This window comes from Poecile atricapillus, chromosome 3, assembly GCF_030490865.1.
Source record: "Poecile atricapillus isolate bPoeAtr1 chromosome 3, bPoeAtr1.hap1, whole genome shotgun sequence".
NCBI classification, from domain to species: Eukaryota; Metazoa; Chordata; class Aves; order Passeriformes; family Paridae; genus Poecile; species Poecile atricapillus.
This window is the reverse complement of record NC_081251.1, coordinates 9,803,078-9,818,802: the sequence shown is the minus strand read 5'-3', so window position 1 is coordinate 9,818,802 and position 15,725 is coordinate 9,803,078. Positions and strand designations below refer to the sequence as shown.

At 42.5% G+C, this 15,725-nt stretch overlaps 1 protein-coding gene across 1 annotated transcript in view; it reads right to left on the bottom strand.

Moving 5' to 3' along the window:
* HS1BP3 (HCLS1 binding protein 3) overlaps window positions 1-15,725 on the bottom strand; it is a 55,778-nt gene that overhangs the window by 38,493 nt on the left and 1,560 nt on the right. Inside the window, exons 2-3 of the mRNA XM_058836451.1 lie at window positions 10,895-11,060; window positions 1,712-1,919 (exon numbers count right to left, since the gene is read on the bottom strand). Of these exons, the coding sequence (XP_058692434.1) occupies window positions 1,712-1,919; window positions 10,895-11,060 (374 nt within the window). The remainder of the gene's footprint in view (window positions 1-1,711; window positions 1,920-10,894; window positions 11,061-15,725) is intronic.

The window sequence follows — 15,725 nt, the reverse complement described above, 5'->3', positions numbered from 1 at the left end:
TAAAGGACATGATCAGCTTTTGTAAAACTTTCAAAACACTCCCACTGTTCCCTTAATTCACTGTGTGTCATTATGTGTCTGATCTGTTTACTGATTTAAAGTAGTTAAGTAGAGGAAGATAGAGGAAATGAACTTTATCTGAGACATAGCAGCACATGTCAAAACTGCTTATTTATGTTCCTTTTACAGTCAACAGAAACAACAGAATTTCCACGTGGTGATTCATCCCATCCAAATGAAGTCATGTTAGAAGTTTCTCTTTGAAGTGCCTATTTCTCTTCTACTTGCTACAGAGAGACTGTAAATACTCTGCTTGGATGTAGGTAGCTAACTTTCACATAGCTACTACAGATAAAATCCTCTTTTTGATACTCTTTAATTAACTTGGACTAAAATTAGAGCATTGGACAGCATGTTTCTACAGCTCTCCAGTTTACACTGAAAAATGAAGCCTGAAGTTCTAACACCCTTCAGTATGAAAGATGCAGCTGAGCAAATTCAGCCAACTGAAACATAAAACTAAGTCTTCTCACCATACTTGTGTCAGGAAAACTAATCCACAAACACCAGAGGTTTATGTCCAAAAAGGAGACAGAGGAGTCCTTTTATTTTATTTGAATAAAGGGAAAGACCCCGTTTACATGCAAAAGCCAGCAGAATAAGAAGAAAATACTTCTTTGTTACAGTTTCTGGATGTCCAGAATTTAAAATAATGAGATAGCCAAAAAAAAAAAGGTTACTGAAAAATGTGATGGATAAAATTAATGGTTACACCATCTTGACTAGTGAAGTAACATGTCATGGGAGTCTCCTTTCTTCCAATGTTTCATGTCTGCATCTGCCAAATCAGGGTAAGACTTACATTACTCTAAGGCAAATTTTGATTTCACATTACTTGCACATGATCTGCCCACAGAATGTAGTCCAGCCTAGTTTAGCTGCAGATGTGCACCATGGTTAGGTTAACCAGCAAGTAAAGATCAATCAACATGAATTCTGAATTCTTTGTGCAAGGGGTCTGCTCTCAAGAGAACATTGCCAGGGAAAAAAACCCCAAACAAAAACCTTGCTGCCTGGATCTTGCCACACATTAAGTAGCTTTGACTATAGCAAACTGGCAGTTTCACAGAGCTAATCCGGCCAGACTTGTCACTTCTGCAAAATGGGCTGTTTAACTTGTTGGCTTCTTGCAACTTCACTTACTTAAAAGTAACCCTCCACTAGAATCCTGCACAGCACCACGCTGGAGTATTCCCTGCTCAGCAGCCCTCAGCTGAATTAAAAACAGAGAACTCACATGTTCCACTCATTCAGTAACTCCCTCCTATGCCCAAAGGACACAAGAAAGGAACTACACTAATCAATAGACAAGACAACAAGAGCTGGACATAAGGCTAAGGAAAACTAAGAAAAAAGAATTAAAAGTAAACTAAAAAGGAAAAAAAAAAGCTAGCCAGAGAATGTATTTAACTAATAGAGAATCCGTCTTTCACTTAAATCTTTCTCAGAGTCAATAATTTGCAGGAAAATCAGACAAAACATGGAAGAGTTGCTCACTAAGGGAGACTCTGCACTGTCCCTTTAGGGTCCATCTCCCCACTGATAACATAGTTATCAGAGCACTCTCTAGTTTTTGGCTACCTGAGTCAAGAACTTAACACTCCCATACAGTACACTCATGGGAGAGGGGACACTCACATCTTTTAGTTACCTAAAAATTCCAGTAACTCAGGACTTGTTGCTAGTTCCTCATCTTTGGAGATGAATTTCATGATATCATTGAACATAGCTCTTCGCTCAGAGATGTCAGATTCCCCCACAAAGAGAACTTTTCTAGGCAGGAGTGGAAGAGAAACATGTGGATATCGTGCTGTCAGTCTCTGGTAGAGTTCTTCAATCTCGCTGTACTTCTTGGAAACCTGCAATGAGAATGTGTTGCCTGGGTTCATTTCTTTACAGGAAATACAGAAGCAGCAAAGCAGCAGTTTAAGTGCTGTGAAACATTAACTATGCAAGTGGAAAACCATATATTAGCAAGGAGCTTTACACATGGCCTAGCAAAAGCCTGTTATGTACCCCATGAATCCTCCAGCATTGTTGTTGGTCTTCTGTTATTAAAATCTGCTTAATGGAATTAAAGTTCATTGCCAGAATCCATTTGTCTGACTCATCAGCCAATGAAATACTGGGAAGGTCACTGCTCCAGATACTTTTCTGACAGCAGGAATCCTTGTCCACTGAAAGTGATGCCCAGTCCTGAGAGACAGGAGGGAAGAAAAGCCCTGTCTGGTAGGTATATGGTAGGGAAAGCGGCCTATGTCTTTGCACCATTGTCCCATTCCTCACTCCTGGTGGCTTCAGTGCAGTTTGGCTGCTTGGGCCTAAAAAACTGTCATGTTTTCTGCCCTGAAGAGCACATGAAACAAAAACCTAAGGGCAAAGACCTCTGCTGACCCCTGACTATTCAGTTCATCCATGAGAAAATAAAAACTAACAATTTGGCCATGGCCTAAAAGGTTCTCATACAGGGAGAAGATGTCAACAGTGAATGGAGTCATTCCTTCTTTGGACAAAGGCAGGAAGCCTGAGGAGAAATAAGGCTCAAAATATTACAAGGAAAGCAATAGCTATGGGAATGTTGGTTAGAAAAGGTGTGGCTTTTATGCCACATTAAGTATTGAATTCTGTATCTTAAACCAACACACAAAACCCACACAAAAAACGAAACGCTATCTCTAAGTGACGTTACAGATGCAATGAGGGTGACTCCCCTGCTAATCCCAGATAATATATTTGTCAAGGCCCTCTGTGGACTCATAATCTACCAAACTGTTTCAATTAATATAGAGATTTGAAAAAAACAACCAAAATAACAGTGCTAGTGGAGTGCATAGAACACAGATACTCTTTTGGGGTCCAGCTCTTATCCTCCTGTAACACATGTTGCTGAACTCTAGTGGAGTGAATCCTAATTAACACTGCAATATGTGCAGTATTGCACATACTGATATGGATATAAAAGACAGAAAGACTCAAGAATCACACCTTGGAATGAAGAAATGCTGAGTTCTCCCACAAACACAGGAATAAAAGAAAGTCAACCTAACAAAAAGCACAGAAGGGAAGTGAGTTATAGATTAATGCAGAATCCCTACACTGCCTCTACACAAGCAAACTAAACAGCACCAGGCATATTCCCAGCCACTGCAACTTGAGAGCATCCACTAGAAACCTCATTTACAGTGTCTACTGGAACCTGAAAATGTCTGGGACAGTTCCTACACTCTGGGCAGCTACCATTCTTCAGCCCAAGATCTGGCCCAGTGGAGAGACCCCTCAGCAGACAGTTTGGGGACTGATGCACACTGCAGATGGTAAGAAAGTTTAATCCTGCACATGCTGCCAGACTGTGTTCTCTCCAGGCCAGGGAACAGGCCCTGACAATAACAGGCACACCTCAACCAGTTCACTGATTCAGATGTGGGCACAAAGAGCAATAACCACCTCAGCTTTCACACTTCCCTGCCTTTCGCAGTAATTATCAATCTAGCCAGATGATCTGGAAAAGCATTTGCATTTCCGCTGTACAGTGTTCACTGTGGGTTCAGTGTCCAGTCACAAAAGGTAAGCAGCTTCGTAACAAAGATCTGAAATTCAACACCCAACCTGAGTTGACAGGGGAATGAAAACCAAGAATTTCAGACTCTTCTTGTGAAAACAACAAAGGTTAAGTGTGAGTAATACTGTGCTCCACATGCGGGATCTGAAATACCATTCAGCAACCAAGCACTAAAGTGAGGGCAATAGAGATGTTCCAGAACATCGTAATCTTCCCTTTGAAAGACACCCCAAAAAGAGAGGGGAAAGCAATTCCAGAGCTTCTGAACTGCTGTACATTTTTAGTTCACTAGGTCCCAGTAGCACTCTGAGAAGGGTATGATGCCTGAGCCCCTCCCAAAAATACTAAGTAAGTGCAAATATAAGGACAGTAAGGAATTCACTGGTGCTCTTTTGAAAGAATAAGCATAATTGGCCTCCATCCAGGAAAAAAAAAAAGTAAGTCTGATTTGCAAAAAACATTTAACATCTAATTAATTTCAATAGTAACTACCAAATTAATTTCTGAAAGCATTACCAGACAGCAGCCAATCAAGATTATACCAAAACAGTTTTTTAAATACTCTAACACTGAACTGAGACAAACTTATTTCTTTCCCTACTTTATTTTCATTCCTCCTCTATCAAAATCTGTAAATTATTCATAAATCTCAATTTATGTCTAATTACACCACTGAACCTAAAGCAAATGCACACCCTCGCATCCCATCGCTAATTGCGCCTTTGTGGATCTGCGTGGGCTTTGAACAACAACGCCGGGAACACACACGCGACACGGAATACCAAGTGTGACAGCACTGTCTCCAAAGCATACTAATGTGCTTCCCAAAGCCTGCAGCACACCGTGCAGGCCAATATCCAGCAGTGCCGGGATGCCCTCTGCTGGAACACCCCGCCACACCAGTGAGCTGTCAGACCTCCAGCCAAAACCATTCTCTGCTTACCTAAGCACAATGCTGGCCCCTGCAAGCCCCTGCCAGCTGGGGCTCCTCACCCACTGTCCCTGTGCCTCCAGCCCTGGAAGCCATGGGCTCCTCACTCAGCTCTGCTGCCAGATTTACTCTGGTTTTGATGCTCAGAATGAAGTGGTAAGGCTGGCTGAGCCCACCAGCCCCAGACTGGTGCACTGAGAATCACCGAATGGTTTGGGTTAGAAGGGACCTTAAACATAATCCAGTTCTCTGGGCAGGGACACTCTCCACTATCCCAGATTACTCAGTCTGCCATCCAACCTGGCCTTGAATAATTCCAGCAATGGGGCAGCCACAGCTTCTCTGAGCAACCTGTTCCAGTGTCTCAGCACCCTCACAGTCAAGAATTTTTTCCTTACATCCAATCTGCACCTTCCCTTCTTCAGCCTAAGGTCATTACCCATTGTCAATTCTTTTGTACCCTTCCTCTGGATCTGTTCTAATCACATCTTTCCTGTACTTGAGACCCTGGAGCTGGATGCAGTAGCACAGAGGCCTTACACGAACGCCAGACAGGTTCCACAGAATGCATTTTTTCAAGTCAAATCCCAGACATGACGCAGAGCATTCTCACACCTTTCTAGTCAGAAAGCACTGCTCTACCACAACAGTTCTGGACCCTTTCAATGTGACATCTTCTGTCAATTTTCCAGAAGAAAGGTGCATCAGCATGTAACAAAATTAAATCCTGCCTTTCCCAGTTATCACTTACAGCCCTTTGAAATTGTTGATGGATCCTATGGCCCAAAATGTCAGGATAAAAAATAAGCACTGCTCTAAACCCCATTTAATCAATCCTATTAAGTAAACGAAGTTCCATTTGATTAATATTCAAATATTTCTCTTCTGCTGCCTGTAATTTGTCCAGGTCCTCATCCCACAGTTATCCTCTCCCCCTCCCCACCTCTAACTGAGCCCTGTGAACACTGTGGAGCTAAACCCCACCACCTGTAAGTAAGCCTGACTGCACACACTTCAAGGAGCTCTGTCAAGTCACAATATCAAAGGCTCAATCTGCTTCACTTCAAAAGAGTTAATCATGCAAATACAGCAAAGCATGTGCACATTTGCCAGGTCAAGACCTTATTTGCCTGCAACAATTAACATCCAACACAGAACTTAAAAGACAGACAGGGATGGGGTGAATGTTTTTTTTTCTTTCCACTGGGAACAAATAAATAAGTTGAATGTGATCAAGTATAGCTAGAAGGTTAAAAAAACCACCATGAAGTTCAAAGTGAAAGTCTGAAGTTTGCTGCTCATCCCCCAAATCTCATTCATGTGCCTTGCCCCCCTTTTCCCAAGGGCCTCCCGCATGAAAGTACACACCGGAATGGCTGTAGGATACGAGCCTGGGACTCACAGTTGTGCGCAGAATTTGATCCCGCTCAGTATTAATGCTATTTAATACCTCCTTTCCCTTCAAAGCTCCTTTTACTGCCCTATTTCTGACCTCAGACTTGTCTTCATATGCTTCATTTCTACTGCAAGGATTTCAACAAAATGGAGATCTCAGAGCTAACCAAGCTCTTTGCCAGCCAGTGCTCACCAATAAAGAGCACACTTGGTTTTATAGTATTTCATGAAAACCAGGGCTACTGTGACTTTCTTCTTATAAAGCCTTCTTCTTAACACCAACAGAAAATGGAGATCCAGCATCTCTGTCCTTTAAAATAACCACTAGCTTTGGGTACAGGAATCAAAAGCAGCCCTTCTCCCAGACAGCACAACCCAAGTTTTTCCTTGGAGACTTCCAATTCAAGCCAAACTAGAATTAATGTTGCTTGCTGACCCCATGGGTATGGATTATGGTAGATTTTAATTACATGACCACATGCTGTTCACCTCATCTGCTTTGCCCAGCAGAAGAGCAGGAACTCTAATATTTCTTTTTAATCAACATGAATCCTTAGCGGCTTCTGGACCTCATGCTACACTGAGCATGAATTTTTCCCCCTTTCACATCACAGAAGCCATAAGGGGTAGGAATTTATCTTCACAACATACCTGTATGGTCAGGAAAAAGCAACTCCAATGCACAGATTTTGACACCCCCCTGACCCTCCCCGCAAAAAGGCCAACATATGCAAAAAGGCAATGATGAAAACATAAATGAATACACATCCATGTAGTCATACACTCCCTCATCTTAAAAAAGGAAGATAGTTCTATAGTAAATGCCTCCCTAAACTGTGCTATCCCTGTCAAACACCAGTAGTTATTTGTTCAGGTTTGAAATAGAAAAAACTTGACAAAAGCTTGTACAGAAGAATCAAACTGGATGCAGATACAATGAGAAGACACTAAAGGCTGGGTGGATTTTTAATAAGGCTGGGAAGGGAGAAGTTAATTGCTAAAAAAGCTAAGGTGTGGCTAGAAGAAATGCTTTTAAGAAAAGCAAAGCCTTCTCTTTTTATCACAGAAAATGGCAAATCTACAGGCAATAATTAAATATCACCTAGGTAGCAGTACCAAAGAGAAAACCAATTTCCCTCTTTCGATAAGAGTATTCTGACCTTTGAAAGAAATGCAACTGACATTTCCCTTAATTACCAAATATAACCTTAAGGTAATTCAGTTCTACAACCCATTTTCCCTATTTTGCAATTAGCATTTTTTAAAATCAAAATTTTCCCTCCAGTTTGTAAGAATTTAGATCTGAATGTCATCACAGAAGTGAATTTCTTCTTCTGCTAATGCTTCACAAACATTTTGATTAGAGATGCCATGATGCTGATTTTGCAGAATCCTATTAAGGCTGGGGAATAGGGCACTCTGGATTGTTTAGGCCCACACTAAAGGCTTCACATGTCAGATCTGAAATCTCTTTTTGATGTTCATCTGTTTTTTGTCATAGGGCCTTAACACATCTCTTGATCTTGACAGGACGAGAGACAGACAGAGCCTCAATCTGCACCAAGGGAGGTTCAGGTTGGACATCAGAAGGAATTTCTTCATGGAAATGGTTGTTAAATATTGGAATGGCCTACCTAGGGAGGAGGTGGAGTTACCATCCCTGGAGGTGCTCAAGAAACATCTGGACATGGCACTTGGTGCTCTAGCATAGTTGACAAGGTGGTGATCTGTCAAAAGCTGGGTCAATGATCTCAAAGGTTATTTCCCACCCAAATGATCCTATGATTCGGCCCTGGAGACCACAGCTGGCTTAAAGGACACCTCTGCCTTGCTGACCATCCTTTCCCAGGGAGAAGAGGAGCTGCTGGAGCCACTGGAGCCACTGCCTGGCGCCTGCTGCAGGCGCTGAGGCCTCAGGACAGCGACAGGGCAAGGAGGAGCCACAAAACACAGACCTGGCTCCCAGCTGGCCAAAACAGAGACAATCTGAAAATCAGTATCCAGGGGAATCCTACCACGCCTGCCTGCCTTCTCTAACCTACGTGCCACCTCAGCGCTGTGACACTGCCTCCTTCTTCCAATTTGGCAGTTTCAACAAAAACAAAAAAGATGTCCCCCATCCCATTTTACCCATTCTGCTCCAGAACACGCACACAGTAGTTTATTCATCCTTCAGATGTCTCATCTCATTTTGCTTTGTGATACAAATTTAATGGGTAAGATCTGCTATGCATTGCAGCCTTGTTCTTCTCTGTGGTTCCTCAGGTACCTCTCTTACACTTCACCTGCAAACTGTCTGGGGAAGGGTCACAGCTCTTACTTGTGCTGCTCCTGCATCCAGCAGAACAGGGCACTGCACAGACACTGGGTGCAACCCGCCCTCCCTGGCAGCCACAGGATTGGCACTTCTGTCCAGGTGAAGATCTAAGCCATCTGCCTACAAGCATGAGGTGTCTCAACTCCCATGACAGTCACTGGTAAAAAGACACTTTGGTGAAACACGACTGAAGCTCAACTCACCTGAACACAGGCAGTCAGTGGCACCTTGGATGCTGTACTGTATTCTCCTTGTTGCCTTTCAGGGCAGTGCCAATGCCTTTATGTCCTCTGTCACACCTGCCAGCCCTGTGCACACACCTACGGTACTTTAGGGTTTGTTTCTCAAATGGTACCAGACGTTTATGTTATGCAAAGTGGGTTCCCCCACCCCACAGATGCTCAGCTACATCCTTTTCAACAGCACTGCACCGATGGGGATGGGAGTTTAGAAAACCAAATGCAGACATCTAATTATAGAGCAGACTGTTCTGCCCAGAAAAAGGCATCCCATGCCATCTGAGATGCTTTGGGGTATTCAAGGGGCTTCTGTGCAGCAGGCTATTACCACCCAAGATCCATATGAAACCCATAATCTTTTGAAGGCCAGGCAGAAAATCCCAGGACACGTGTGACTGCACAGAGTGATCTGTGTGAAGCTCTACTGACCCTCAAGGACTTTAGCCTGGAGTTGAAGCTCCCCACCACAGCTGTCTAAAATGTAAATACTTTCTCTTTATGGTCTAAGAAGAGACACATTTCCAGAGGATGAGTCACATCATTCCCCTCCTTCCCACTGACCATAAAAGCATGGACAGACTCAGATTAAAATATCCAGTTTACAGAGAGATAAGTTATGACAGGTGAATCCCTCTGTTCCTTCCAGTAATACATATAGACAAGACTCGTTGGAATGAATCGATGGAAAGCATCCATCCTCAACCTCCCAGCTCACGGTTTTAAATTACTCTCACACAACAAACTATATAATATATCATATTTAGTCAGCTGAAAAAAATGTAACTGAGGAGATAAATGTTATTCTCGTCAGGCTCCACCAGTTTTTTTCTTCATAAAGGATGAAATGTCAGGAGGCCTCACCAGAGGAGAAATCAGGAAGGTTCATTTCACTTGAGAAGAGCAACTGAGTGGTGAAAATCCTCCCAGAGAGAGAGACGGGAACAGACAATCCCAGCAAGCAGAGGGGCTGCAGTACACTCTGTTTCTCCTTTTTACAGACAAGCTAATTTTATCAGTTTATTCTTAAATGATGCAAAATGAAGTTAGGTAATGACAGCCCAGTTTAACATCTCAAGTGTAGTCAGATTCTTTCTTCCACAGACATGTGTGGAACTATTACACAATATAAGCATGAAAACAAACAACTGTGCATCCCCTTCTCTTATCTGCCCATGTCTGGCCCTTCCCTCTCCTAAAAGAAACTTTAATGTGATTATGCAACTCACAGGCTCAAGGAACAGGTGTATATCAGTACTGAATAACAAGCCCCAAAAATACTAATTTTTAGCCAGGAGCAGTTCTTCAGCTGACGTTAGGGAATAGCCACATGACACTGCCACACAAAAGGAAACACTGCAGGAGCGAGAACAAGCAGTCAGGGATGAGGAGGGAGAACAGAACAGTCATATGCCAGCATTGCTGCTTGTACCATAGTTACAAACAGCACAAGGTGTGGAATAAATGCAGGAGATCTCATTTGTTGTAAAGCATTTCTTTACAACACTGACAGATGTTCATCTGTAAATCAGATTGCTTAAATAGGGTTTTATCAACTGTCTTCTGTGAAGTGTGTTACGCTACAGGTCATGGCCTACCAGATAACCACACATTCGCATCTCTCTGACATTAGAGTTATTGCCAAAACCTCTGAAAAGAGTGGATGTTCAAGCATGCAAGGGTGTGTCCCTTTATGGTCAATGGACAGAGAAATGCACTTCTTGGGAGTGGTTCAGCAGGCAGCTAAAGATCAAATAGAACACCCTAAATGCACCTTTTCCCATCAGCTTGACAGACAGTCCCAGGGGCAACAGCTTAACTGGATGTGCACACACCATAGATGAGATTAATTCCACCTGTTTTAAGTCATGTGCTGTGCTTTCAAACCTTTACTCTGCAGATATAATGAAAAAGACAATCCAGCTAAATAATGTTTTATATGGACACTTCCTTGTGAACCTCCCTTACTAAGGATTTTAAAAGCTGTGTCTATGTAATAGACCCATTCAAATAAGCTACTATATATTTATTTCGTGTTTCTGTATGAAGTCTAGTACTGATACATATGTTGGAGAATCTCATTTGTAGCAGAAATTACAAAAAGCTTAATTGGATTCCTATTTGTTGATCCATAATGAAAAATGCCTTAAAGGCAACAACAGTCATCATCACTTTTAGCTCCTATTTAGCTGGAATAAAAAGTTCAGTTACTGTGTGCATAATGAAATACACATAATGGAATAGGAATTGCAGAAATGGTAAGACAGTGTTGTCCTACCAAGGACCTTGACCCGGAGAGGCTGTGATTGATGATGAAGCATCTGCTACATCATGACAGAAATAATCAATGCTGATTAAGAACGTGATCACTAACACAGGTCTGATTAAATATTTACCATAAACTGAACCACATCTTCAGGCTTGTGCTTTGCTGATTTGAAGGCAGCCAGTCGGGTAACAACAACAATGTGATACTCGACATGGCCAGACATCATCTTCCCACGGATTTCCTGGTATTCTGGCACTGACAAATCCAGCCCCGTGTGGGCATTCTGAATTTGCCTAGGGAAAAAAACACACAGAGTTCAGGCACTGGCACAGAGACTTCTCCCAGTTACAGGCACAAGAAAATCAGTGCAAATGCTCTCCCTGGACCAGGACATCAGACAGACCCTACCCCCAACTCTTCCTACTCTGCAGTAAGACAAACTGGGACATAGCCTGTTTCCTATATTCCATCCCAAAGCACCTGCCATGAGCCACTGCAGGCAACATGCCAGGAACACAGCATTTCTGTGAAGAGATGTAGATTCATTCAGAGCAGGACTTCACTTGCAGGAGCTGAAACTGCTCTTAACTCAGCACAGCAGGTGAGAAGATCCCATGACCTCTCACCAGGTTTATTTTGAGACAAAGGTCTGTTCATAGTGGCTCATCCCTAGCCCTATCCACCTGTCCTTTATCTAAGGACATTCCCAGGAATGACAGAGACAATAGCTGAAAGGTGCCATGAAAGAAAGAAGGAGCTCTCTGGAGCACAGGGACAACCTGAGGTTTGTGAAGAGCCAACCAGGGAACTGGATTAAAGCTGAAATACAAAGGAAGCTGCTGGAGCAGACTGTTGAGCCAATTGCAGTTTCCATTTGTGAAGGTCCTTGAGGAAAATTAGACAAACATCAGGACTGAGCAAGTTAAAGGAGGACACGATCTCTCAGAGCTGCCTTCTGGTTTTGGCTGTCTGATAGACAGTCTTGTCACCAAACAGCCTAAAGGGCACACTAGCCAAAACAGCGTGGCTTTCCCACAGTAAATCCGACTGGAAACAGAACTACCTGTCCTTTCATACCCAGTTAAAGTAGACAACCACAGCATCAATCTCTGAGAGCTGCCAGCAGTCATAACCACCCATGGCTCCTCCTGGAGGAAAATGCAACAGGGGAGCTGCTGCTGCTGCAGTTTACTCAATGCATTTTTTTCCTCCTGACCACTTCAGATCCACATAACTGGTGCTACCTTCCCCCCTGGACTGCCACCTGAAAATATGACATTTTTGCAAGAGGAATGCCAGATCATACTAGTGTGCTTACAGATGAGGAGTAAGACCAAGCAGTTGCTGTTGGAGCATTAAATGGTACATTTAATGAAATAAACAGTTTGTTTCAACAGCCTGAAAACCAAAACTGGTAAAAGATCCCTTCCCCAAAGTTACCCTATGCCAAGCCACAGAACACTTGCTGTTACTGGAACCAAATATTCTGCCAGAATCAGAAGTTCACCATCCAGAGGATTGAATACCCTCTGAACACATCCCTGAGGACATCCTTCCTATGTGTGAGTGAATGTTTTTTAGAGAAAACAGAAGGGACCATTTAAAAGAAAATCAAACTAGGATAATTTAATATTTTAATGCATTTTTAGATATGAACCATGAGGATTATCAAGTTCCATCTTCCCTGGATTTCCTGCAGACTGTAGAGTTCTTGCAGAATTCTTACCTCTTCCTTCAGGAAGTTTAGATTCAGGTGCCCTGTCACCTAAGGATACACAGTGCACAGAACTTAATATACACTTTCAAGAGGTTTAAACAATCTAGTTTCAAAGTTTCAAAAGATTCCTCTCATCATGTCAAAACTTGATCAGTTCTTACAAAACTCAAGCTTCCCCAAGAAGGCAACCTCTGAATCTCTAATGCAAAGCTTGAATAAAAAGCCTTTTAAAAAGAGTATCTTGAGAGTTCTTGATCAATAGGATAACAATAACAAGGACACAGACCCAGTTTTGTACCCAATTCACTTTGCAAGCCATGTTTAAAGCCCTAGGCTTTTAACAACAGCTCTACCATCTCCAGTGTTTTGATGATGTTGTTCTGTCTGCTCCGATTCTGTTCTCATGCTCTGCCAGTCAAGAACTTCACTTTACACATCCAGACAAAATTTTGTTCTCAGTTACACATGGCTGGCTCTAACACAGGACCAGTAGTGCCTGTGTGTGAATACAGAGGAGTCTGGCTTTCACACAGCAGCCTGTGGGACCTGCGAGTAACAACCATCATCTGGAACTCTGCCTTCTTCAGTGGCAGCCAAAATTCTGACTCTAAGGGCACCTGCCAGTAAAATCAGCTGGACCTGGAGATTTTTAGAATATACCTGCAGCAGAGGATATGCCATTGTATGAGACTTACAGATCACAATAGCCTTAAACACTTAAGATCACCAAAGGAATTTGCCCACTCTGGCAGACTGTATAAAGAAGCAACTCCTCATCTGTGACCACCGACACCTCCACCCTAAATCTGCCCCCATGAATTCCTGGAAATATGGACAGTAAATTAATTGAGGTAAGATAAAGGTGGTGCTATTGTCCAAGTTATCTCAAGCCTAACAAGAGGTAAAGAAGACTGGGGGAGAAGAGTGTAACACTGCAAGGAGTCCATGGAGAAGGCCAACTCAACAACTGTGATGAAGGTCAGCTCCGACTGGAGGAGACTACAGTCCACTGAGTCAGAAGAAGAGACACACTGAGCACACACATGTAGGCTGATTCACACTCACTTGTGAGGCTACTTATCTCTTCTGATGGGGCATAACAGGCTCAACTACACAGGCATGAGAGGCAGCTGTCATGTCTTAAAAAGTGTCATAAACCATCAAAGACACCCAAGGCACCCCCAGATGTATTTCTGGGGCCTTCCATCAGAGGACTATACATGCAAAAGACGGTGCAAAGCTCCCCCTGCAGGGAAAGTGCTTGGGCATGCTCACACATACCTGAATGTATATCAACCCATTAAATGTTATGTTTTGTGGGACCCTTACCACCAAAAAGGGTGAAGAAGGACCAACAGAAGACTGCTGGATCCACAAGGTTAGTGATTATATTTTTACTTAATTGTTCTCTCTCTGCCTCTCCCCCCACCTTCTTTTCTATGTCTTTCTCTCTCTCTCACACACACATTTTACTAAATAAAATCTGCATTATTAATTTTGGCATATGATCTCATTTGCATGTTAATTTGAGTAGAAGCATCACTCTCTAATAATCACAATAATCACATCTTAACAGCTCTCCAGATGTGCAGCCACTCAGAAGTTGTGACTGTAGCTATGGCAGCAAAAAGGTCTGTCACTGGTACTCAGGAATGACTTACTAACCCAGGGAAGTGTGTGAGTTACCAGTCCTTGAAAGAATGTGTAGACACGGCACACGGGAACAGGGTTTAGTGGTGGATGTGGCAGTGCTGGGTTAATGCTTGGACTTCATGATCTCAAAGGTCTTTTCCATCTCAAATGAGTCTGTGATTCTACTTCTGTTAACACAGAGTATAAATGACTAGCTAACCTGCTTTCTCCTCTAATATAAATAAAAGGAATAATGATCAGTGAACCATCCTCAAGTTGCCCTTATCTGAAAGCACCAACCATGTACAGATGTTCTGAGATGACACAACAACTTCACTGTAAGAGCTGCTGCATGCATTAGAGAGTTGTGAAACTGTCATGAAGTTAATAAGTACCTTATCCACACCCAGGGGTTTTCTTTTAAAGTTGTTAGAAGTCTGTGCTAAAATGTCATGGACAATTATTAGAGGAAGGGGGAATAGCTACATTTTTGTTTGTTTACTTTAGGTCTTATGATCACTTTCATTATCATCTCCTACAGAAGACCCCTATTATCTCTTCCATAGCAACAGGATTTCTTTTTAAACATAAAACTTACTCTAAACAAACAGAAATCAACAGGGAGGCTGAGACAAACAGAGTGTACTATCCAAAGTGCTCCCTAGTTCTTGTAATGCCTTCAAAATAAGCAGCCTTAGTACTTAAATTAATTAAATACTGTTATTGTTATTCAAACAGAGCCAGCACCTACAAATCCAAGACAGAATATAGTTTCACTGCATTTTTCACATAAAACACAATTATTTTTATACTTGTAGCTTTAAAAAAAAACAGCAAAAGGAGAAAACTGGTTGTTTAACTTGAACAGACAGGTTTGCTTCTACTCTTTATTTGAATCTAGCTTGTCTCCAGTTTACACTTCTATCTAGAAAACAGACAGTTCACCAGAGACCTGGGCACATGGTTAGCCTTCCTGACAGGAATCACTTCACCCAAACCCAAGGAGACCGTTCATACCAGCAACACTGGTGTGAATCAGATCATTGCACAATCAGATCATGCAGGATTGGCCCAGAACAGAGGAACTGTAGACTATAAAGGTCAGCTGAACTGAGCAGCTTCCACAGTTCACGGAAGAGCTGGGTTTTCACTCCTGTTTTCTTTTATTTGCATATAATAATTAAATTGTATTTTAATTAATCTGCTTTCTGTGCTGAAAGACCAACATGGGGGGTGGGTAATAGCCACCTCCAGAAAGAAAGTAAAATAAGAGATGCAAGTGCTGTGGCCAGAGGAAGGTTTATTCCAGCACCTGTGTGGCCAGGAGAGCAGAGTCTGTGCTTCCTGCCTCGATAAAGTCAGCCCTGCCAGCAGCACCCAGTTCCAACAATCTCTCTCCACAGGGGACCAAACTGTGACATCCCTGGTTATAGCAGGAGAAAAGAAATTGTACAACTGGTTTTGTTTGTTAAGTGAAGTCAGAGTACTCACAAAATAATTTATTTCACTGTATTGTCAAACTACAAGTATACAGATTTTGTAGGCTCCCCAGAGAAGTGATCACAGCATCAAACCTGACAGAGTTCAAGAAGTGTTTGGACAATGCTCT